This window comes from Pezoporus flaviventris, unplaced genomic scaffold (genome assembly GCF_033815535.1).
Source record: "Pezoporus flaviventris isolate CSIRO_AGI_PZ_B2104156 unplaced genomic scaffold, CSIRO_AGI_Pfla_v1 ptg000645l, whole genome shotgun sequence".
Taxonomy (NCBI): Eukaryota; Metazoa; Chordata; class Aves; order Psittaciformes; family Psittacidae; genus Pezoporus; species Pezoporus flaviventris.
Window position 1 is genome coordinate 14,584 of NW_026893191.1, and position 25,417 is coordinate 40,000.

A 25,417-nucleotide genomic window follows, 5' to 3' on the forward strand; every position below is an offset into this window, starting at 1 on the left:
TGGCAGTGGAGTTGGAAATAGATGATCTTAAGGTCCTTTCCAACCCTAACTATGCTATGATTCTATGATTCTATGAATATGGAATGCCGGGAGAGCTTTACGTCAATGAGAACCATTGAGGGTTGCATTGATGAATGGATATATCAATAGAGGAGTGGTCAAAGGGTAGATGATTGAGTACGTCGGTGATCCTGTACTGGGCTCTTTTTAGGACTCTATAGATGCAGGGATGGAATGAAAGATGGAAGGAAGGATGCATGATGTATGGATGATGCATGCATATGAAGACAGATGGATGAACAGATGGATGGATGGATGATTGGAGAGATAGATTCACATACAGATGCTCATGGCCTTCATTTTGGCCTCTCCACTGCAGCCCCAGCTCCACAGGAGGAGGAATCCCAGCCAGTGCTGGGTGAGCTCAGGGTGTCCGAGGTCACCTCTGACTCGGTGCAGCTGGAGTGGAGCGTCCCCGAGGGCACCTTTGACTCCTTCACGCTGCAGTACCGCGATGCACAAGGCCAGCCCCAGGTGCTGCCCGTGGACGGGGGTTCCCGCACGCTGACGCTGCCGGGGCTGTCCCCGTCCCGCCGCTACAAGTTCAACCTGTACGGGCTGTGGGGTCGCACACGCCTGGGCCCCGTCTCCACCGACACTGTCACAGGTGAGGGGGCTCTGGCACCAGCCCCGCTGAACCGCCTCTTGTAGTGGACAGAAGCTTGGGCAGGGCCCGTGCTCGTGCCTTGGTCAGTGGAGGAAAGGGGTTGGGAGGGGATTTGGGATCAATGGAAGGATGCGGGTGTCACAGGTTGGCAGGGTGGAGGGGTTGTTGAATGCATGGATGGGTGGATGGATTCATGAATAGATTGATGGATTCATGAATGGATGGATGGACAGATTGACAGATGACTGGATATGGGATGGATGGATGGATGGATGGATGGATGGATGGATGGATGGATGGAAGGATGCATGGTGCATGAATGCACGGATGCGTGAATGGATGGATGAGTGGATGGATGGATGGATGGATATTTGGGTGGTTGGGTGGATAGTTGAATGATTAAGCATCGGATGCATGCACGAATGGATAAAGTTATGGGGGTTGTTATATTTTGGCTTTGGTTCACACTCCCAAGCGACTGTTTTGATCGCTCGATGATTCATTGGAGGGATGGGTTAAAGAACCAGTACAGAGAAGAGTGCAGTGAAAGACAGAATAGTGAATAGGTCCGTGGATGGAAGGATGGATGATGGGTGTGTGGATCATGGATGGATGGATGGATGGGTGCACAGATGGATTGATGGATGCATGCATGCATGCATGGATGGATGTGGGATAGATGGGCGGATGGATGGATGGCCGGAGGGAGGGAGTGATGGATGGATGAGTGCGTGGATGGATGAACGGATGGATGCATGGAAGGATGGGTGAGGAAGTTTGACTGTTCAGCCTGGAGAAGAGAAGGCTGAGTGGAAAACTCATAGCAGCTTCCAGTACCTGAAGGGGGCCTATAGGGATGCTGGAGAGGGACTGTTCATTAGGGAAGGTAGTGACAGGACAAGGGGTAACGGGTTAAAAGTGAAACAGGGGAAGTTTAGGTTGGGTATAAGGAGTAAGTCCTTTCCTGTGAGGGTGGTGAGGCACTGGAATGGGTTGATCAGGGAGGTTGTGAATGCTCCATCCCTGGCAGTGTTCAAGGCCAGGTTGGACGGGGCCTTGGGTGCCATGGCTTACTGTGAGGTGGCTCAGCCTGTGGCAGGGAGGGTTGGAACTGGATGATCTCAAGGTCCTTTCCAACCCTAACGATTCTATGATTCTATGATTCTAAGAATGCATGGATGGATGGAGGGATGAGTGGATAGGTTAAAGGATGGATGGATGGATGGATGGATGGATGGATGGATGGATGGATGGATGGATGGATGGATGGATGGAAGCATGAATGGATGGATGAAGGGATGAGTGGGTGGATGGAAGGATGGATGGATGGATGGATGGATGGATGGATGGATGGATGGATGGATGGAAGCATGAATGGATGGATGAAGGGATGAGTGGGTGGATGGAAGGATGGATGGATGGATGGATGGATGGATGGATGGATGGATGGATGGATGGATGGATGGATGGAAGGATGGATGGATGGATGGATGGATGGATGGATGGATGGATGGATGGATGGAAGTATTGAAGGATGGATGACTGGATGGATAGAGAGATGGATGGATGGATGAATGGATGACTGGGTGGATGGATGAAAGGAGAAATAGATTCACATACAGATGCTCATGGCCTTCACTTTGGTCTCTCCACGGCAGCCCCAGCTCCACAGGAGGAGGAATCCCAGCCAGTGCTGGGCGAGCTCAGGGTGTCCGAGGTCACCTCTGACTCGGTGCAGCTGGAGTGGAGCGTCCCCGAGGGCACCTTTGACTCCTTCACGCTGCAGTACCGCGATGCACAAGGCCAGCCCCAGGTGCTGCCCGTGGACGGGGGTTCCCGCACGCTGACGCTGCCGGGGCTGTCCCCGTCCCGCCGCTACAAGTTCAACCTGTACGGGCTGTGGGGTCGCACACGCCTGGGCCCCGTCTCCACCGACACTGTCACAGGTGAGGGGGCTCTGGCACCAGCCCCGCTGAACCGCCTCTTGTAGTGGACAGAAGCTTGGGCAGGGCCCGTGCTCGTGCCTTGGTCAGTGGAGGAAAGGGGGTGGGAGGGGATTTGGGATCAGTGGAAGGATCGGGGCTTGATAGGTTGGCAGAGTGGAGGGGTTGTTGAATGCATGGATGGGTGGATGGAGGGAGGGATGAATGGATGGGCGGATTTACAGATGAATGGTTACATTGATGGCTGGTAAATGGATGGATGGATTGAAGGATGGATGAATGGATGGATGGATGAGTGGGTGGATACATGAATGAGTGGGGTTATTGATGGATGGGTGGATTGATGGATGGATGGATGGATGGATGGATGGATGGATGGATGGATGGATGCATGAATGGATGGATGTGTGGGTGGATGAAAGGATGGTAGGATGAATGGATGGATGGATTTACAGATGAATGGTTCTATGGATGGCTAATGAATGGATGGATGGATTGAAGTATATATGGATGGATGGATGAGTGGGTGGATGGAAGAATGGATGGATGGATGGATGGATGGATGGATGGATGGATGGATGGATGGATGGATGGATGGATGGATGGATGCAGAGGTGAGTGGGTGGGTGGGTGGATGGATGGATGGATGGGTGGATGAAAGGATGAATGGATGGTTGGGTGGATGGGAGGATGGATGGGTGGAGGAATGAATGGATGGATGGATTTACAGATGAATGTCTATATGGATGGCTGATGAATGGATGGATGGATGGAAGGATTGACGGATGAGTGGGGGGATGTATGGATGGACGGGTAAATTGGTGGATGGAAGGATGGATGGATGGAAGAACGGATGGATGCATGGATGAGCTGGTGGATGTATAAATGGATGGATGGATGGATGGATGGATGGATGGATGCATGGATGCATGGATGCATGGATGCATGGATGCATGGATGAGTGGGTGGATGAACGCATGGATGGACGGATGGATGATTGTGTGGATGGAAGGCTGCATGTATGGATGAATGGATGGATACATGGACAGATGTAAGAAACAATTTATGAGTAGAAGGATGAGTATACATAAACAATGTGTGCTGAATTCCTGGAGAGCTGGATGCTGAAGGAAAGCATGGAGGGCTGAATGGATGAAAGAATACAGCAATGGGTGGTTGGAGTTATGGATGGTTGATGGACCCTGAAAGTCTTCAATGCTAGGTCTGACAGTGCCTAATCAGCAAATGAATGTGCTAAAGGTGGATGATGGGGTTGTTCATCATCATGTGTTGAGTGTTTGAGAGGTCTTTAGAGCAGCATGGCTGCCTGTGGGATGGATGGATGGATGGGTGGATGGATAAATTTGGAAATAGGAGTAGGTTAGGGTGGTGAGGCACTTGAATAGGTTGCCCAGGGAGGTTGTGAATGTGCCATCCCTGGCGGTGTTCAAGGCCAGGTTGCACGAGGCCTTGGGTGATATGATTTAGCGTAAGGTGTCCCCTGCCCATGGCAGTGGAGTTGGAAATAGATGATCTTAAGGTCCTTTCCAACCCTAACTATGCTATGATTCTATGATTCTATGAATATGGAATGCCGGGAGAGCTTTACGTCAATGAGAACCATTGAGGGTTGCATTGATGAATGGATATATCAATAGAGGAGTGGTCAAAGGGTAGATGATTGAGTACGTCGGTGATCCTGTACTGGGCTCTTTTTAGGACTCTATAGATGCAGGGATGGAATGAAAGAGGGAAGGAAGGATGCATGATGTATGGATGATGCATGCATATGAAGACAGATGGATGAACAGATGGATGGATGGATGATTGGAGAGATAGATTCACATATAGATGCTCATGGCCTTCATTTTGGCCTCTCCACTGCAGCCCCAGCTCCACAGGAGGAGGAATCCCAGCCAGTGCTGGGTGAGCTCAGGGTGTCCGAGGTCACCTCTGACTCGGTGCAGCTGGAGTGGAGCGTCCCCGAGGGCACCTTTGACTCCTTCACGCTGCAGTACCGCGATGCACAAGGCCAGCCCCAGGTGCTGCCCGTGGACGGGGGTTCCCGCACGCTGACGCTGCCGGGGCTGTCCCCGTCCCGCCGCTACAAGTTCAACCTGTACGGGCTGTGGGGTCGCACACGCCTGGGCCCCGTCTCCACCGACACTGTCACAGGTGAGGGGGCTCTGGCACCAGCCCCGCTGAACCGCCTCTTGTAGTGGACAGAAGCTTGGGCAGGGCCCGTGCTCGTGCCTTGGTCAGTGGAGGAAAGGGGGTGGAGGGGATTTGAGGTCAGTGGAAGAATGGGGGTGTGACAGGTTGGCAGGGTGGAGGGGTTGTTGAATGCATGGATGGGGGGATGGAGGGAGGGATGAATGGATGGATGGATTTCCACATGAATGTTTAAATTGAACGCAGGTAAATGGATGGATGGATTGAAGGATGGATGAATGGATGGATGGATGAGTGGGTGGATACATGAATGAGTGGGGTTATTGATGGATGGGTGGATTGATGGATGGATGGATGGATGGATGGATGGATGGATGGATGGATGAATGGATGGATGTGTGGGTGGATGAAAGGATGGTAGGATGAATGGATGGATGGATTTACAGATGAATGGTTATATGGTTGGCTAATGAATGGATGGATAGATTGAAGGATAGATGAATGGATGGATGAGTGGGTGGATGGAAGAACGGATGGATGGATGGATGGATGGATGGATGCAGAGGTGAGTGGGTGGGTGGGTGGATGGGAGGATGGGAGGATGGATGGGTGGAGCCATGAATGGATGGATGGATTTACAGATGAATAGTTATATGGATGGCTGATGAATGTATGGATGGATGGATTGAAGGGTGGAAGGATTGACTGACGAGTGGGTGGATGGATGGATGGACGGATAAGTGTGTGGATGGAAGGATGGATGGATGGATGGATGGATGGATGCATGGATGGATGGATGGAAAGAAGGATGTAAAGATGAATGGATGGATGGATGGATGGATGGATGGATGGATGGATGGATGGATGGATTTATGAGTAGAAGGATGAGTATACATAAACAATGTGTGTTGAATTCCTGGAGAGCTGGGTGCTGATGGAAAGCATGGAGGGCTGAATGGATGAAAGGATACAGCAATGGATGGTTGGAGTTATGGATGGTTGATGGACCCTGAACATCTTCAAGGTAGGTGTGACAGTGCTGAATCAGTAAATGAATGTACTGAAGGTGGATGATGGGGTTGTTCATCATCATGTGTTGAGTGCTTGACAGGTCTTTAGAGCAGCATGGCTGCCTGTGGGATGGATGGATGGATGGATGGATGGATGGATGGATAAATTTGGAAATATCAGTTGCTTTGGGTGGTGAGGCACTGGAATGGGTTGCCCAGGGAGGTTATGAATGCTCCATCCCTGGCGGTGTTCAAGACAAGTTTGGACGAGGCCTTGGGTGGTATGATTTACCGTGAGGTGTACCTGCCAATGGCAGGGAAGTTGGAACTAGATGATCTTAAGGTCCTTTGCAACCCTAATTATGCTATGATTCTGTGATTCTATGAATACGGAATGCCTGGAGAGCATTAACTCAATGAGGAGCACTGAGGTTGCATTCATGAAAAGATCCACAAATAGATGAGAGGTCAGACGATAGATGATTGAGTGATCCTGTACTGGGCTCTTGATAGGATTCTACAGATGCAGGGATGGATTGAAAGATGGAAAGGACGATGAATGATGTATGGATGAGGCATGCATGAGTGGATGGATGGATGGATGGATGGATGGATGGATGGATGGATGGATGGTTGATGGGTGAGTGGATCCTTGATAGACGGATTGGTGGACGGATGTACGAATGGGTGGATGGATTATTCAATGGATAGAAGAAAGCATTTATTAGTAGAAGGCTGAGTAGAGAGTAACGATGTTTGTTGAATGAGTGGAGGGCTGGAAGGCAGCGGAATGCATGGAGTGTTGAATGGATGAACGGATACAACACTGAATGCTTGCACTGATGCATGGTTGAGAGAATCTGAGAGTCTCAAAGGCAGGTTTCACTTTGCTGAATCAGTGATTGGTTGAACGTACAGAAGGCGGGTGGTGGAGTTTGTGCCTGATCATGTGGTGAGGGTTTGAAATGTCTCTAGAGCAGCACGGCTTCCTGTGAGACGGTTGGATAGGACGGATGAATGGATGTATTTGGATTTGTGAGCAGAAGAATGGAGAGATGGAGCCATGGAATCCAGAATGTCTGGAGTGCTGAGTCCCAGTATTAAGAGTTGCACGGATGAATGTGTGCATCAATGAATAACTGATCGGATGGTGGATGTTTGAGTTTGTCACAGATCCTGTATTGGGTGCTTGATGGGACTTCAGAGATGCATGGGTGGAAGGAAAGGTGGAAAGGAGGATGATGGATGGAGGTATTGACGAATGAATGTGTGATGGGTGGATGGATGGATGGATGGATGGATGGACGGATGGATGGACGGATGGAAGGATGGATGGGTGAAGGGACTGACAGAGGGATGGATGTTGGGTGGATGGATGGATGGATGGAAGGATGGATGGATGGATGGATGGATGGATGGATGGACGGATGGATGGACGGATGGAAGGATGATGGATGGGTGAAGGGACTGACAGAGGGATGGATGTTGGGTGGATGGATGGGTGGATGGATGGATGGATGGATGGATGATGAGACAAAGAGACAGGGGGATGGGTGGCTAGCTTGCTGAATGAATGGATCAAAAGATGAACGGAATGACGGATGGAGAGATGGATGGATGGATGGTTGAATGAATAGGCAGGGGGATGGATGGATGGATGGATGGATGGATGGATGGATGGATGGATGATGTGTGGAGGGATGTATGGATGGATGCAAGAATGGCTGGATGCGTGGGTGGATGGATGGATGGATGGATGGATGGATGGATGAGTGGGTGGATGGATGGATGGATGGATGAGTGGGTGGATGGGAGGATGGATGGGTGCTGGGATGAATGGATGGATGGATTTACGGATTAATGGTTCAATGGATGCCTGATGAATGGGTGGATGGATGGATGGATGGATGGATGGATGGATGGATGGATGGATGGGTGAATGGACGGATGGATGAATGGATGCATGGATGGATGGATGAATGGATGGATGGATGAATGGATGCATGGACGGATGTACGAAACAATTTATGAGTAGAAGGATGAGTATACAAAAACAATGTGTGTTGAATTCCTGGAGAGCTGGGTGCTTATGGAAAGCATGGAGGGCTGAATGGATGAAAGGATACAGCAATGGATGGTTGGAGTTACAGATCGACCCTGAAAGTCTTCAAGGCCAGGTCTGATGGTGCTGAATCAGCAAAGGAATGTGCTAAAGGTGGATGATGGGGTTGTTTGTCATCATTGGTTGAGTGTTTGGCAGGTCTTTAGAGCAGCATGGCTGCCGGTGGGACGGATGGACGCATGGATGGATGAAGGAGTGGGTGGATGGAAGCATGCATGGGTGCGTCGATGGATGGAGGGAGGGAGGCATGGATGAATGGGTGAGTGGGTGGATGGATGGGTGCATGGAAGATGATTGGATAGGTGGAAGGAGGGAGGGAGGGAGGGAGGGATGCATGCGTGGGTGGATGGATGGGTGCATGGAAGGATGCATGGAAGGACGGATGGATGGATGGATGAGTGGATAGGTGGAAGGATGGATGGATGGATGGATGAATGGATGGATGCATGGAAGGATGCATGGAAGGATGGATGGATGGATGGGTGAGTGGATAGGTGGAAGGATGGATGGATGGATGGATGGATGGATGGATGGATGGATGGATGGATGGATGGATGAATGTGTGAGAGGATAAAAGGGTTAAAGGATGGATGAATGGATGGAAGGTCAAATGGATGAATGGATGAGTGGGTGGGTGGATTTATGGATGGATGGATGGATGGATGGATGGATGGATGGATGGATGGATGGATGGATGAATGGATGAGTGGGTGGGTGGATTTATGGATGGATGGATGGATGGATGGATGGATGGATGGATGGATGGATGGATGGATGGATGAATGGATGGATGGATGGATGGATGGATGGATGGATGAGTGGATAGCTGGAAGGATTGATGGATGGATGGATGGATGGATGGATGGATGGATGGATGGAGAGTGTGTGGATGGAAGGACAGATGGAAGACTGCATGGATGGATGGATCAATGCATGGAAGGATGGATAATTTTGGAATTATGAGTAGATGAATGGATAGAGAGATCCATTGACTATGGAATCCCTGGTGAGCTTTATCTCAGTGAGAGGCATTGAAGGTTGCATTCAAGAATAGATCCATCAATAATGAGTGGTCAGACAATAGATGATTGATTAAATTGCTGAACCTGTATTGGGCGCTTGATAGGGCTCTATAGATGCAGGGATGGAATGAAAGATGGAAAGAATAATGAATGATGTATGAATAAAGCGTGCATATGTGGATGGATGGATGGATGGATGGATGGATGGATGGATGGATGGATGGATGAACAGATGGATGGATGAAAGGAGAGATAGATTCACATACAGATGCTCATGGCCTTCATTTTGGCCTCTCCACTGCAGCCCGAGCTCCACAGGAGGAGGAATCCCAGCCAGTGCTGGGCGAGCTCAGGGTGTCCGAGGTCACCTCTGACTCGGTGCAGCTGGAGTGGAGCGTCCCCGAGGGCACCTTTGACTCCTTCACGCTGCAGTACCGCGATGCACAAGGCCAGCCCCAGGTGCTGCCCGTGGACGGGGGTTCCCGCACGCTGACGCTGCCGGGGCTGTCCCCGTCCCGCCGCTACAAGTTCAACCTGTACGGGCTGTGGGGTCGCACACGCCTGGGCCCCGTCTCCACCGACACTGTCACAGGTGAGGGGGCTCTGGCACCAGCCCCGCTGAACCGCCTCTTGTAGTGGACAGAAGCTTGGGCAGGGCCCGTGCTCGTGCCTTGGTCAGTGGAGGAAAGGGGGTGGGAGGGGATTTGGGGTCAATGGAAGGATGAGGGAGTGACAGGCTGGAAGGGTGGAGGGGTTGTTGAGGATGGGTGGATGGATTCATGAATAGATTGATAGATTCATGAATGGATAGATGGAGAGATTGACAGATGGCTGGATATGGGAGGGATGGATGGATGGATGGAGGAGTGGATGGATGAGTGCGTGGATGGATGGATGCATGGATGCATGGCTGAGTGGGGGGATAGATGGATGGAGGCATGAATGTATGGATGAGTGGGTGGATGAAAGGATGGAAGGATGCATGGATGGATGAATGTATGAATGATTGGGTGGATGAATGGGTGGATGGATGGATGGATGGATGGATGGATGGATGGATGGATGGATGGATGGTTCGATGGGTGGACGGATAGATGGATGGGTGGATAGTTGGGTGTATAGTTGATTGATTGATGGTTGGATGCATGGATGGATGGATAGAGTTATGGGGGTAGTTAAATTTTGGCTTTGGTTCACAGTCTCAAGTGACTGTTTTGATCGCTCGATGATTCATTGGAGGGATGGGTTAAAGAACCAGTACAGAGAAGAGTGCAGTGAAAGACAGAATAGTGAATAGGTCCGTGAATGGAGGGATGGATGATGGGTGGATGGATGGATGACTAGAAGAAAGGATTTATCAGTAGAAGGCTGAGTAGAGAGTAACGACGCTTGTTGAATGAGTGGAGGGCTGGATGGCTGCGGAATGCATGGTGTGTTGAATGGATGAAGGGATACAACACTGAATGCTTGCACTGATGCATGGTTGAGGGAATCTGAGAGTCTCAAAGGCAGGTTTCACTTTGCTGAATCAGTGATTGGTTGAACGTACAGAAGGCGGGTGGTGGAGTTTGTGCCTGATCATGTGGTGAGGGTTTGAAATGTCTCTAGAGCAGCACGGCTTCCTGTGAGAGGGTTGGGTAGGACGGATGAATGGATGTATTTGGATTTGTGAGTAGGAGAATGGAGAGATGGAGCCATGGAATCCAGAATGTCTGGAGTGCTGAGTCCCAGTATTAAGAGTTGCATGGATGAATGTGTGCATCAATGAATAACTGATCGGATGGTGGATGTTTGAGTTTGTCACAGATCCTGTATGGGGTGCTTGGTAGGATTTTACAGATGCACGGGTGGAAGGAAAGGTGGAAAAGAGGATGATGAATGAATGTATTGATGACTGAATGGGTGATGGGTGGGTGGGTGGATGGATGGATGGACGGACGGACGGACGGATGGATGGATGGATGGATGTAAAGATGAATGGATGGATGGATGCATGGATGGATGGATGGAAAGAAGGATGTAAAGATGAATGGATGGATGGATGGATGGATGGATGGATGGATGGATGGATGGATGGATGGATGGATTTATGAGTAGAAAGATGAGTATACATAAACAATGTGTGTTGAATTCCTGGAGAGCTGGATGCTGATGGAAAGCATGGAGGGCTGAATGGATGAAAGAATACAGCAATGGATGGCTGCAGTTATGGATGGTTGATTGACCCTGAACGTCTTCAAGGCCAGGTCTGACTGTGCTGAATCAACAAATGAATGTACTAAAGGTGGATAATGGTGTTCTTCGTCATCATGTGTTGAGTGTTTGACAGGTCTTTAGAGCAGCATGGCTGCCTGTGGGATGGATAGATGGATGGACAGATGGATGGAGGAATGGATGGATGGATGGATGGATGCATGGATGGATGGATGGATCGGGGGATAGATGGGCGAATGGATGGATGGCGGGAGGGAGGGAGGGAGGGATGGATGGATGAGTGCGTGGGTGGATGAATGGATGGATGCATATAATAATGGGTGAGGAAGTTTGACTGATCAGCCTGGAGAAGAGAAGGCGGCGTGGTGACCTCATAGCAGCTTCCAGTATCTGAAGGGGTCCTATAGGGATGCTGTAGAGGGACTGTTCAGTAGAGACTGTAGTGATAGGACAAAGGGGTAACGGGTTAAAACTGAAACAGGGGAAGTTTAGGTTGGGTATAAGGAGTAAGTCCTTTCCTGTGAGGGTGGTGAGGCACTGGAATGGGTTGATCAGGGAGGTTGTGAATGCTCCATCCCTGGCAGTGTTCAAGGCCAGGTTGGACGAGGCCTTGGGTACCATGGTTTAGTGTGAGGTGTCCCTGCTCATGGCAGGGGGGTTGGAACTGGATGATCTTAAGGTCCTTTCCAACCCTAACGATTCTATGATTCTGTGATTCTAAGAATGCATGGATGGATGGATGGATGGAGGTATGAGTGGATAGGTTAAAGGATACATGGATGGATGGATGGATGGATGGACGGATGGAAGGATGGATGGATGGATGCATGAATGGATGGATGAAAGGATGAGTGGGTGGATGGTTAAGGAACCAGTACAGAGAAGAGTGCAGTGAAAGACAGAATAGTGAATAGGTCCGTGGATGGAAGGATGGATGATGGGTGTGTGGATCATGGATGGATGGATGGATGGGTGGACAGATGGATTGATGGATGCATGCATGCATGCATGGATGGATGTGGGATAGATGGGCGGATGGATGGATGGCCGGAGGGAGGGAGGGATGGATGGATGAGTGCGTGGATGGATGAACGGATGGATGCATGGAAGGATGGGTGAGGAAGTTTGACTTTTCAGCCTGGAGAAGAGAAGGCTGAGTGGAAAACTCAGAGCAGCTTCCAGTACCTGAAGGGGGCCTATAGGGATGCTGGGGAGGGACTCTTCATTAGGGACTGTAGTGATAGGACAAGGGGTAACGGGTTAAAAGTGAAACAGGGGAAGTTTAGGTTGGGTATAAGGAGTAAGTCCTTTCCTGTGAGGGTGGTGAGGCACTGGAATGGGTTGCCCAGGGAGGTTGTGAATGCTCCATCCCTGGCAGTGTTCAAGGCCAGGTTGGACGAGGCCTTCGGTGCCATGGCTTACTGTGAGGTGGCTCAGCCCGTGGCAGGGAGGGTTGGAACTGGATGATCTCAAGGTCCTTTCCAACCCTAACGATTCTATGATTCTATGATTCTAAGAATGCATGGATGGATGGATGGATGGAGGGATGAGTGGATAGGTTAAAGGATGGATGGATGGATGGATGGATGGATGGATGGATGGATGGATGGATGGATGGAAGCATGAATGGATGGATGAAGGGATGAGTGGGTGGATGGAAGGATGGATGGATGGATGGATGGATGGATGGATGGATGGATGGATGGATGGATGGAAGCATGAATGGATGGATGAAGGGATGAGTGGGTGGATGGAAGGATGGATGGATGGATGGATGGATGGATGGATGGATGGATGGATGGATGGAAGTATTGAAGGATGGATGACTGGATGGATAGAGAGATGGATGGATGGATGAATGGATGACTGGGTGGATGGATGGATGGATGGATGGATGGATGAACAGATGGATGGATGAATGGAGAAATAGATTCACATACAGATACTCATGGCCTTCACTTTGGTCTCTCCACGGCAGCCCCAGCTCCACAGGAGGAGGAATCCCAGCCAGTGCTGGGTGAGCTCAGGGTGTCCGAGGTCACCTCTGACTCGGTGCAGCTGGAGTGGAGCGTCCCCGAGGGCACCTTTGACTCCTTCACGCTGCAGTACCGCGATGCACAAGGCCAGCCCCAGGTGCTGCCCGTGGACGGGGGTTCCCGCACGCTGACGCTGCCGGGGCTGTCCCCGTCCCGCCGCTACAAGTTCAACCTGTACGGGCTGTGGGGTCGCACACGCCTGGGCCCCGTCTCCACCGACACTGTCACAGGTGAGGGGGCTCTGGCACCAGCCCCGCTGAACCGCCTCTTGTAGTGGACAGAAGCTTGGGCAGGGCCCGTGCTCGTGCCTTGGTCAGTGGAGGAAAGGGGGTGGGAGGGGATTTGGGATCAATGGAAGGATGGGGGTGTGACAGGTTGGCAGAGTGGAGGGGTTGTTGAATGCATGGATGGGGGGATGGAGGGAGGGATGAATGGATGGATGGATTTCCAGATGAATGGTTACATTGATGGCTGGTAAATGGATGGATGGATTGAAGGATGGATGAATGGATGGATGGATGAGTGGGTGGATACATGAATGAGTGGGGTTATTGATGGATGGGTGGATTGATGGATGGATGGATGGATGGATGGATGGATGGATGGATGGATGGATGGATGGATGGATGGATGGATGTGTGGGTGGATGGATGGATGGATGGATGGATGGATGGATGGATGGATGGATGGGTGGATGGATGGATGGATGAGTGCATGGATGGGTGGATGGGAGGATGGGAGGATGGATGGGTGGAGCCATGAATGGATGGATGGATTTACAGATGAATAGTTATATGGATGGCTGATAAATGTATGGATGGATGGATTGAAGGGTGGAAGGATTGACTGACGAGTGGGTGGATGGATGGATGGACGGATAAGTGTGTGGACGGAAGGATGGATGGATGGATGGATGGATGGATGAATGGATGGATGGATGGATGGATGGATGGATGGATGGATGGATGGATGGATGGAAGAATGGACGGATGCATGGATGAGCTGGTGGATGGATGGATGGATGGATGGATGGATGGATGGATGGATGGATGGATGGATGATGGATGATGGATGGATGGATGAATGGAAGGATGATGGATGGATGGATGAATGGATTGGTGGATGGATGGATGGATGGATGGATGGATGGATGAATGGATGGATGGATGGATGGATGGATGGATGGATGAGTGGGTGGATGGATGCATGGATGGAGGGATGGAGGGATGGACAGATGTAAGAAATAATTTCTGAGTAGAAGGATGAGTATACATAAACAATGTGTGTTGAATTCCTGGAGAGCTGGATGCTGATGGAAAGCATGGAGGGCTGAATGGATGAAAGGATACAGCAATGGATGGTTGGAGTTATGGATGGTTGATCGACCCTGAACATCTTCAAGGCCAGGTGTGACAGTGCTGAATCAGCAAATGAATGTACTAAAGGTGGATGATGGGGTTGTTTGTCATCATGGGTTGAATGTTCGAGAGGTCTTTAGAGCAGCATGGCTGCCTGTGGGATGGATGGATGGATGGATGGATGGATGGATGGATGGATGGATGGATGGATAAATTTGGAAATATCAGTTGCTTAGGGTGGTGAGGCACTGGAATGGGTTGCCCAGGGAGGTTATGAATGCTCCATCCCTGGCGGTGTTCAAGACAAGTTTGGACGAGGCCTTGGGTGGTATGATTTACCGTGATTTACCAATGGCAGGGGCGTTGGAACTAGATGATCTCAAGGTCCTTTCCAACCCTAACTATGCTATGATTCTATGATTCTATGAATACGGAATGCCTGGAGAGCTTTACCTCAATGAGGAGCACTGAGGTTGCATTCATGAAAAGATCCACAAATAGATGAGAGGTCAGACGATAGATGATTGAGTGATCCTGTACTGGGCTCTTGATAGGATTCTATAGATGCAGGGATGGATTGAAAGATGGAAAGGACGATGAATGATGTATGGATGAGGCATGCATGTGTGGATGGATGGATGGATGGATGGATGGATGGATGGATGGATGGATTGAAACATAGATGGATGGATGAGTGGGTGGATGGATGGATGCATCGATGGGTGGATGGATGGATGGAAAGGTGGATGGTAAGGTGGATGGAAAGATGGATGGATAGATGGATGCATGGATGGATGTATGAAAGGATTTATGACTAGAAGGATGAGTATACATAAACAATGTATGTTGAATTCCTGGAGAGCTGGATGCTGATGGAAAGCATGGAGGGCTGAATGGATGAAAGAATACAGCAATGGATGGCTGCAGTTATGGATGGTTGATTGACCCTGAACGTCTTCAAGGCCACATCTGACTGTGCTGAATCAGCAAATGAATGTACTAAACATGGATGATGGTGTTCTTCATTATCAGGTGTTGAGTCTTTGAGAGGTATTTAGAGCAGCATGGCTTCCCATGGAATGGATGGATGGATGGATGGATGGATGGATGGATGGATGGATGGATGGATGGTTAAAATTAGAATTATTAGTGGATGAATGGGTGGAATGATCCATGGAATATGGAATGCCTGGAGAGCTTTACCTCAATGAGGAGCATTACGGGTTGCATTGATGAATAGATCCATCAATAGATGAGTGGCCAGACAATAGATGATTGAGCACGTCAGTGATCCTGTACTGGGCTCTTGATAGGACTCTATCGATGCAGGGATGGAATGATAGATGGAAAGGACGATGAATGATGTATGGATGAGGCATGCATGTGTGGATGGATGGATGAATGAATGAACAGATGGATCGATGGATGGATGACTGGAGAGATAGATTCACATACAGATGCTCATGGCCTTCACTGTGGCCTCTCCATTGCAGCCGCAGCTCCACAGGAGGAGGAACCAGCATCGCAGCCAGTGCTGGGTGAGCTCAGGGTGTCCGAGGTCACCTCTGACTCGGTGCAGCTGGAGTGGAGCGTCCCCGAGGGCACCTTTGACTCCTTCACGCTGCAGTACCGCGATGCACAAGGCCAGCCCCAGGTGCTGCCCGTGGACGGGGGTTCCCGCACGCTGACGCTGCCGGGGCTGTCCCCGTCCCGCCGCTACAAGTTCAACCTGTACGGGCTGTGGGGTCGCACACGCCTGGGCCCCGTCTCCACCGACACTGTCACAGGTGAGGGGGCTCTGGCACCAGCCCCGCTGAACCGCCTCTTGTAGTGGACAGAAGCTTGGGCAGGGCCCGTGCTCGTGCCTTGGTCAGTGGAGGAAAGGGGGTGGGAGGGGATTTGGGATCAAAGGAAGAATTGGGGCGTGACAGGTTGGAAGGATGGAGGGGTTGTTGAGGATGGATGGTTCGATGGGTGGATGGATAGATGGATGGTTGGATAGTTGATTGATTGATGGCTGGATGCATGGATGGATGGATAGAGTTATGGGGGTAGTTAAATTTTGGCTTTGGTTCACAGTCTCAAGCGACTGTTTTGATCACTCGATGATTCATTGGAGGGATGGGTTAAAGAACCAGTACAGAGAAGAGTGCAGTGAAAGACAGAATAGTGAATAGGTCCGTGAATGGAAGGATGGATGATGGGTGGATGGATGGATGGATGGACGGACGGATGGATGGATGGATGGATGGATGGATGGATGGATGGATGGATGGATGGATGACTAGAAGAAAGGATTTATCAGTAGAAGGCTGAGTAGAGAGTAACGATGTTTGTTGAATGAGTGGAGGGCTGGAAGGCAGCGGAATGCATGGAGTGTTGAATGGATGAAGGGATACAACACTGAATGCTTGCACTGATGCATGGTTGAGAGAATCTGAGAGTCTCAAAGGCAGGTTTCACTTTGCTGAATCGGAAGCGTGGGCAGGGCCCGTGCTCGTGCCTTGGTCAATGGAGGAAAGGGGGTGGGAGGGGATTTGGGATCAATGGAAGGATGCGGGTGTGACAGGTTGGAAGGATGGAGGGGTTGTTCAGGGTGGATGGTTGGATGGGTGGATGGATAAGTGGACGGATGGATGGATGGATGGAAGGATGGATGGATGGATGGAGGATGGATGGATGGATGGATGATGAATGGGTGGATGGATCGATGGATGGATAGTGTTTGAAATGTCTCTAGAGCAGCACGGCTTCCTGTGAGAGGGTTAGATAGGACGGATGAATGGATGTATTTAGATTTATGAGTAGAAGAATGGAGAGATGGAGCCATGGAATCCAGAATGTCTGGAGTGCTGAGTCCCAGTATTAAGAGTTGCATGGATGAATGTGTGCATCAATGAATAACTGATCAGATGGTGGATGTCTGAGTTTGTCACAGATCCTGTATTGGGTGCTTGGTAGGACTTTACAGATGCGTGGGTGGAAGGAAAGGTGGAAAGGAGGATGATGGATGGAGGTATTGATGAATGAATGGACGACGGCTGGATGGATGGATGGGTGAATGGACTGATGGAGGGACGGATGGAAGATGGATGGAAGGATGGATGGATGAATAGACAGGGGGATGGATGGATGGATGGATGGATGGATGGATGGATGGATGGATGGATGGATGGATGGATGTTGGGGTCAACGGGGGGATGAATGGATAGACACAAGAATGGATGGATGAGTGAGTAGATGAAAGAATGGAAGAATGGATGGATGCATGGATGTTTCGGGGGATGGATAAATGGATGGATGGATGGATGGAAGAATGGAAGAATGGATGGATGCATGGATGTTTGGGAGAATGAATGTATAGAAGGATGGATGGATGGATGGATGGATGGATTTACAGATGAGTTGTTACATGGATGGCTGGTGAACGAAAGGATGGATTGAAGGATGGTTGGATGGATGGATTAGTGGGTGGATGGAGGCATCGATGGATGGATCGATGGATGGATTGATAGGTGAATGGATGAATGAGTGGGTGGATGGGAGGATGGATGGATGGAGGGATGAATGGATGTATGGAAGAGTGGGTGTATGGATGGATGAATGGATGGATGCATGGATGAATGGCTGGAATGATGGATGGATGGATGGATGGATGGATGGATGGATGGATGGATGGATTTATGAGTAAAAGCATGAGTATACATAAACAGTGTGTAACGAATTCCTATAGAGCTGGATGCTTATGGAAAGCATGGAGGGCTGAATGGATGAAAGGATACAGCAATGGATGGTTGGAGTTATGGATGGTTGAGGGACCCTGAAAGTCTTCAAGGGCAGCGGTGACAATGCTGAATCAGTAAATGAATGTACTGAAGGTGGATGATGGGGTTGTTCGTCATCATGGGTTGAGTGTTTGACAGGTCTTTAGAGCAGCATGGCTGCCTATGGGATGGATGGATGGATGGATTCATGGATTCATGGATGGATAAATTTGGAAATATGAGTTGGTTAAGGTGGTGAGGCACTGGAATGGGTTGCCCAGGGAGGTTGTGAATGCTCCATCCCTGGCAGTGTTCAAGACAAGTTTGAACGAGGCCATGGGTGGTATGATTTACCGTGAGGTGTACCTGCCAATGGCAGGGAAGTTGGAACTAGATGATCTTAAGGTGTTTTGCAACCCTAATTATGCTATGATTCTGTATTCTATGAATATGGAATGCCTGGAGAGCTTTACCTCAATGAGGAGCATTGAGGTTGCATTGATGAATGGATCCATCAATAGATGAGTGGCCAGACAATAGATGATTGAGTACGTCAGTGATCCTGTACTGGGCTCTTGATAGGATTCTATAGATGCAGGGATGGAATGAATGATGGAAGGGACGATGAATGAAGTATGGATGAGGCATGCATGCGTGGATGGATGGATGGATGGATGGATGGATGGATGGATGGATGATGGGTGAGTGGATCCTTGATAGATGGATGGGTGGATGGATGGATGAATGGGTGGATGGATTGTTCGATGGATAGAAGAAAGCATTTATCAGTAGAAGGCTGAGTAGAGAGTAACGATGTTTGTTGAATGAGTGGAGGGCTGGATGGCTGCGGAATGCATGGAGTGTTGAATGGATGAACGGATACAACACTGAATGCTTGCACTGATGCATGGTTGAGAGAATCTGAGAGTCTGCAAAGGCAGGTTTCACTTTGCTGAATCAGTGATTGGTTGAACGTGGTGGAGTTTGTGCCTGATCATGTGGTGAGGGTTTGAAATGTCTCTAGAGCAGCACGGCTTCCTGTGAGAGGGTTGGGTAGGACGGATGAATGGATGTATTTGGATTTGTGAGCAGAAGAATGGAGAGATGGAGCCATGGAATCCAGAATGTCTGGAGTGCTGAGTCCCAGTATTAAGAGTTGCATGGATGAATGTGTGCATCAATGAATAACTGATCAGATGGTGGATGTTTGAGTTTGTCACAGATCCTGTATTGGGTGCTTGATGGGACTTCAGAGACTCATGGGTGGAAGGAAAGGTGGAAAGGAGGATGATTGATGGAGGTATTGATGAATGAATGGATGATGGATGGACAGACGGCTGGATGGATGGATGGATGGATGGATGGATGGATGGATGGATGGATGGACTGATGGAGGGATGGATTGTGGGTGGATGGATGGATGGATGGATGGATGGATGGAGAGACAGGGGGATGGGTGGCTGGCTTGAAGGATGAATGGTTTAAAAGATGAATGGAAAGATGGACAGAAAGAGGGACGGATGGATGGATGGATGGATGGATGGATGGATGGATGGATGGACGGATGAGTGGGTGGATGGGAGGATGGATGGGTGGTGGGATGAATGGATGGGTGGATTTACAGATGAATGCTTCTATGGATGGCTGATGAATGGATGGATGGATGGGTGGATGGATGGATGGAAGGATGGATGGGTGGATGACAGAATGGATGGATGCATAAATGGACAGATGGATGGATGGATGAAAGAATGGATGGATGGATAAATGGACAGATGGATGGATGAGTGGTTGGATGGAAGGCTGCATGGATGAATGCATGGATGGATGGATGGAAAGATGGATGGATGGATGCATGGAGGGATGCAAGAAACGGAAGGATGAGTATACATAAAGAATGTGTGTTGAATTCTTGGAGAGCTGGATGCTGATGGAAAGCATGGAGGGCTGGATGGATGAAAGAATACAGCAATGGATGGCTGGAGTTATGGATGGTTGATGGACCTTGAAAGTCTTCAAGGCCAGGTCTGATGGTGCTGAATCAGCAAAGGAATGTGTTAAAGTTGGATGATGGGGTTGTTTGTCATCATGGGTTGAGTGTTTGGCAGGTCTTTAGAGCAGCATGGCTGCCTGTGGGATGGATGGATGGAAGGATGGAGGAGTGGGTGGATGGAAGGATGCATGGGTGGATCGATGGATGGTGGGAGGGAGGGATGGATGAATGGATGAGTGGATAGGTGGAAGGATGGATGGATGGATGGATGGATGGATGGATGGATGGATGGATGGATGGATGGATGGATGGATGGATGGACAGATGAGTGGATAGGTGGAAGGATTGATGGATGGATGGATGGATGGATGGATGGATGGATGGATGGATGGAGAGTGTGTGGATGGAAGGACAGATGGAAGACTGCATGGATGGATGGATCAATGCATGGAAGGATGGATAATTTTGGAATTATGAGAAGATGAATGGATAGAGTGATCCATTGAATATGGAATGCCTGGTGAGCTTTATCTCAGTGAGAGGCATTGAAGGTTGCATTCAAGAATAGATCCATCAATAGATGAGTAGTCAGACGACAGATGATTGATTAAATTGCTGATCCTGTATTGGGCGCTTGATAGGGCTCTATAGATGCAGGGATGGAATGAAAGAGGGAAAGAATAATGAATGATGTATGAATGAGGCATGCATGTGTGGATGGATGGATGAACAGATGGATGGATGAACAGGTGGATGGATGAACGGATGGACGAATGGAGATATAGATTCACATACAGATGCTCATGGCCTTCATTTTGGCCTCCCCACTGCAGCTCCAGCTCCACAGGAGGAGGAATCGCAGCCAGTGCTGGGCGAGCTCAGGGTGTCCGAGGTCACCTCTGACTCGGTGCAGCTGGAGTGGAGCGTCCCCGAGGGCACCTTTGACTCCTTCACGCTGCAGTACCGCGATGCACAAGGCCAGCCCCAGGTGCTGCCCGTGGACGGGGGTTCCCGCACGCTGACGCTGCCGGGGCTGTCCCCGTCCCGCCGCTACAAGTTCAACCTGTACGGGCTGTGGGGTCGCACACGCCTGGGCCCCGTCTCCACCGACACTGTCACAGGTGAGGGGGCTCTGGCACCAGCCCCGCTGAACCGCCTCTTGTAGTGGACAGAAGCTTGGGCAGGGCCCGTGCTCGTGCCTTGGTCAGTGGAGGAAAGGGGGTGGGAGGGGATTTGGGATCAGTGGAAGAATGGGGGTGTGACAGGTTGGCAGGGTGGAGGGGTTGCTGAATGCATGGATTGATGGGTGGTTGGGTGGATGGAGGGGTGAACGGATGGATGGATTTCCAGATGAATGGTTACATGGATGCGTGATGAATGGATGGATGGATTGAAGGATGGATGCATGGATGGATGAGTGGGTGGATGGATGGATGGATGGATGGATGGATGGATGGATGGATGGAGGCATGGATTGATGTATGTGTGCATGGATGGATGAATGAGAGAGTGGATGAAGGGATGGAAGGATAGATGGATGGATGGATTCATGAATGGATGAATGAGTTGCTGGATGAAAGGATGGAAGGATGCAAGGATGGATGAATGGATGAATGATAGGGTGGGAGAATGGATGGATGGATGGATGGATGGATGGATGGATGGATGGATGGATGGAGGCATGGGTGGATGGATGGATGGATGGATGGATGGATGGATGGATGGATGGATGAATGGATGGATGGATGAATGGATGGAGGCATGGATGGATGGATGGGTGGATGGAAGGATGAATGGATGAGTGGCTGGATGGTTGAGTGGGTGGATGGGTGTATGGATAGATGAGTGGTTGGATTGATAGATGGATGGATGGATGTGTGGATGGATGGATGGATGGATGGATGGATGGATGGATGGATGGATGGAAGAAACGATTTATGAGTAGAAGGATGAGTATACATAAACAACGTGTGTTGAATTCCTGGAGAGCTGGCTGCTGAAGGAAAGCATGGAGGGCTGAATGGATGAAAGAATACAGCAATGGATGGTTGGAGTTATGGATGGTTGATCGACCCTGAAAGTCTTCAAGGGCAGCTGTGACAATGCTGAATCAGCAAATGAATGTACTGAAGGTGGATGATGGGGTTGTTTGTCATCATGTGTTGAGTGTTTGACAGGTATTTAGAGCAGCATGGCTGCCTATGGGATGGATGGATGGATGGATGGATTCATGGATTCATGGATGGATAAATTTGGAAATATGAGTTGGTTAAGGTGGTGAGGCACTGGAATGGGTTGCCCAGGGAGGTTGTGAATGCTCCATCCCTGGCGGTGTTCAAGAAAAGTTTGTATGAGGCCTTGGGTGGTATGATTTACCGTGAGGTGTACCTGCCAATGGCAGGGGAGTTGGAACTAGATGATCTTAAGGTCCTTTCCAACCCTAATTATGCTATGATTCTATGATTCTATGAATATGAAATGCCTGGAGAGCTTTACCTCAATGAGGAGCATTGAGGGTTGCATTGATGAATAGATCCATCAGTAGATGAGTGGTCAGACAATAGATGATTGAGTACGTCAGTGATCCTGTACTGGGCTCATGATAGGACTCTATCGATGCAGGGATGGAATGAAAGATGGAAAAGACGATGAATGATGCATGGATGAGGCATGCATGTGTGGATGGATGGATGAATGGATGAACGGATGGATGGATGGATGACTGGAGAGATAGATTCACATTCAGATGCTCATGGCCTTCACTGGCCACTCCACTGCAGCTCCAGCTCCACAGGAGGAGGAACCAGCATCGCAGCCAGTGCTGGGTGAGCTCAGGGTTTCCAACGTCACCTCTGACTCGGTGCAGCTGGAGTGGAGCGTCCCCGAGGGCACCTTTGACTCCTTCACGCTGCAGTACCGCGATGCACAAGGCCAGCCCCAGGTGCTGCCCGTGGACGGGGGTTCCCGCACGCTGACGCTGCCGGGGCTGTCCCCGTCCCGCCGCTACAAGTTCAACCTGTACGGGCTGTGGGGTCGCACACGCCTGGGCCCCGTCTCCACCGACACTGTCACAGGTGAGGGGGCTCTGGCACCAGCCCCGCTGAACCGCCTCTTGTAGTGGACAGAAGCTTGGGCAGGGCCCGTGCTCGTGCCTTGGTCAGTGGAGGAAAGGGGGTGGGAGGGGATTTGGGATCAATGGAAGAATGGGGGCGTGACAGGTTGGAAGGATGGAGGTGTTGCTGAATGCATGGATGGGCGGATGGAGGGAGGGATGAATGGATGGATGGATTTCCAGATGAATGGTTACATTGATGGCTGGTAAATGGATGGATGGATTGAAGGATGGATGAATGGATGGATGGATGAGTGTGTGGATACATGAATGAGTGGGGTTATTGATGGATGGGTGGATTGATGGATGGATGGATGGATGGATGGATGGATGGATGGATGGATGGATGGATGGATGGATGGATGAGTGTGTGGATAAATGAATGAGTGGGGTTATTGATGGATGGATGGATGGATGGATGGATGGATGGATGGATGGATGGATGGATGGATGGATGAATGAATGGATGGATGGATGGATGAAAGGATGGTAGGATGAATGGATGGATGGATTTACAGATGAATGGTTAAATGGTTGGCTAATGAATGGATGGATAGATTGAAGGATAGATGAATGGATGGATGAGTGGGTGGATGGAAGAACGGATGGATGGATGGATGGATGGATGGATGGGTGGATGGATGGATGAATGAGTGCATGGATGGGTGGATGGGAGGATGGGAGGATGGATGGGTGGAGCCATGAATGGATGGATGGATTTACAGATGAATAGTTATATGGATGGCTGATGAATGTATGGATGGATGGATTGAAGGGTGGAAGGATTGACTGACGAGTGGGTGGATGGATGGATGGACCGATAAGTGTGTGGACGGAAGGATGGATGGATGGATGGATGGATGGATGGATGGATGGATGGATGGAAGAATGGACGGATGCATGGATGAGCTGGTGGATGGATGGATGGATGGATGGATGGATGGATGGATGGATGGATGGATGAGTGGGTGGATGGATGCATGAATGGAGGGATGGAGGGATGGACAGATGCAAGAAATAATTTCTGAGTAGAAGGATGAGTATACATAAACAATGTGTGTTGAATTCCTGGAGAGCTGGATGCTGATGGAAAGCATGGAGGGCTGAAAGGATGAAAGGATACAGCAATGGATGGTTGGAGTTATGGATGGTTGATCGACCCTGAAAGTTTTCAAGGCCAGGTGTGTCAGTGCTGAATCAGCAAATGAATGTACTAAAGGTGGATGATGGGGTTGTTTGTCATCATGGGTTGAATGTTCGAGAGGTCTTTAGAGCAGCATGGCTGCCTGTGGGATGCATGGATGGATGGATGGATGGATGGATAAATTTGGAAATATGAGTTGCTTAGGGTGGTGAGGCACTGGAATGGGTTGCCCAGGGAGGTTATGAATGCTCCATCCCTGGCGGTGTTCAAGACAAGTTTGGACGAGGCCTTGGGTGGTATGATTTACCGTGATTTACCAATGGCAGGGGCGTTGGAACTAGATGATCTCAAGGTCCTTTCCAACCCTAACTATGCTATGATTCTATGATTCTATGAATACGGAATGCCTGGAGAGCATTAACTCAATGAGGAGCACTGAGGTTGCATTCATGAAAAGATCCACAAATAGATGAGAGGTCAGACGATAGATGATTGAGTGATCCTGTACTGGGCTCTTGATAGGATTCTATAGATGCAGGGATGGATTGAAAGATGGAAAGGACAATGAATGATGTATGGATGAGGCATGCATGTGTGGATGGATGGATGGATGGATGGATGGATGGATGGATGGATGGATGATGGATGAACGGATACAACACTGAATGCTTGCACTGATGCATGGTTGAGAGAATCTGAGAGTCTGCAAAGGCAGGTTTCACTTTGCTGAATCAGTGATTGGTTGAACGTACAGAAGGTGGGTGGCGGAGTTTGTGCCTGATCATGTGGTGAGGGTTTGAAATGTCTCTAGAGCAGCACGGCTTCCTGTGAGAGGGTTGGATAGGATGGATAAATGGATG

At 49.8% G+C, this 25,417-nt stretch overlaps 1 protein-coding gene across 1 annotated transcript in view; it reads left to right on the forward strand.

Moving 5' to 3' along the window:
* LOC133264130 (tenascin-X-like) overlaps positions 1–25,417 on the forward strand; it is a gene marked incomplete at both ends in the record, with an annotated part of 79,514 nt that overhangs the window by 10,749 nt on the left and 43,348 nt on the right. The window contains 8 exons of the mRNA XM_061444055.1: positions 380–667; positions 2,326–2,613; positions 4,498–4,785; positions 9,241–9,528; positions 13,129–13,416; positions 16,044–16,331; positions 21,135–21,422; positions 23,082–23,375. Coding sequence (XP_061300039.1) covers positions 380–667; positions 2,326–2,613; positions 4,498–4,785; positions 9,241–9,528; positions 13,129–13,416; positions 16,044–16,331; positions 21,135–21,422; positions 23,082–23,375 — 2,310 coding nt within the window. The remainder of the gene's footprint in view (positions 1–379; positions 668–2,325; positions 2,614–4,497; positions 4,786–9,240; positions 9,529–13,128; positions 13,417–16,043; positions 16,332–21,134; positions 21,423–23,081; positions 23,376–25,417) is intronic.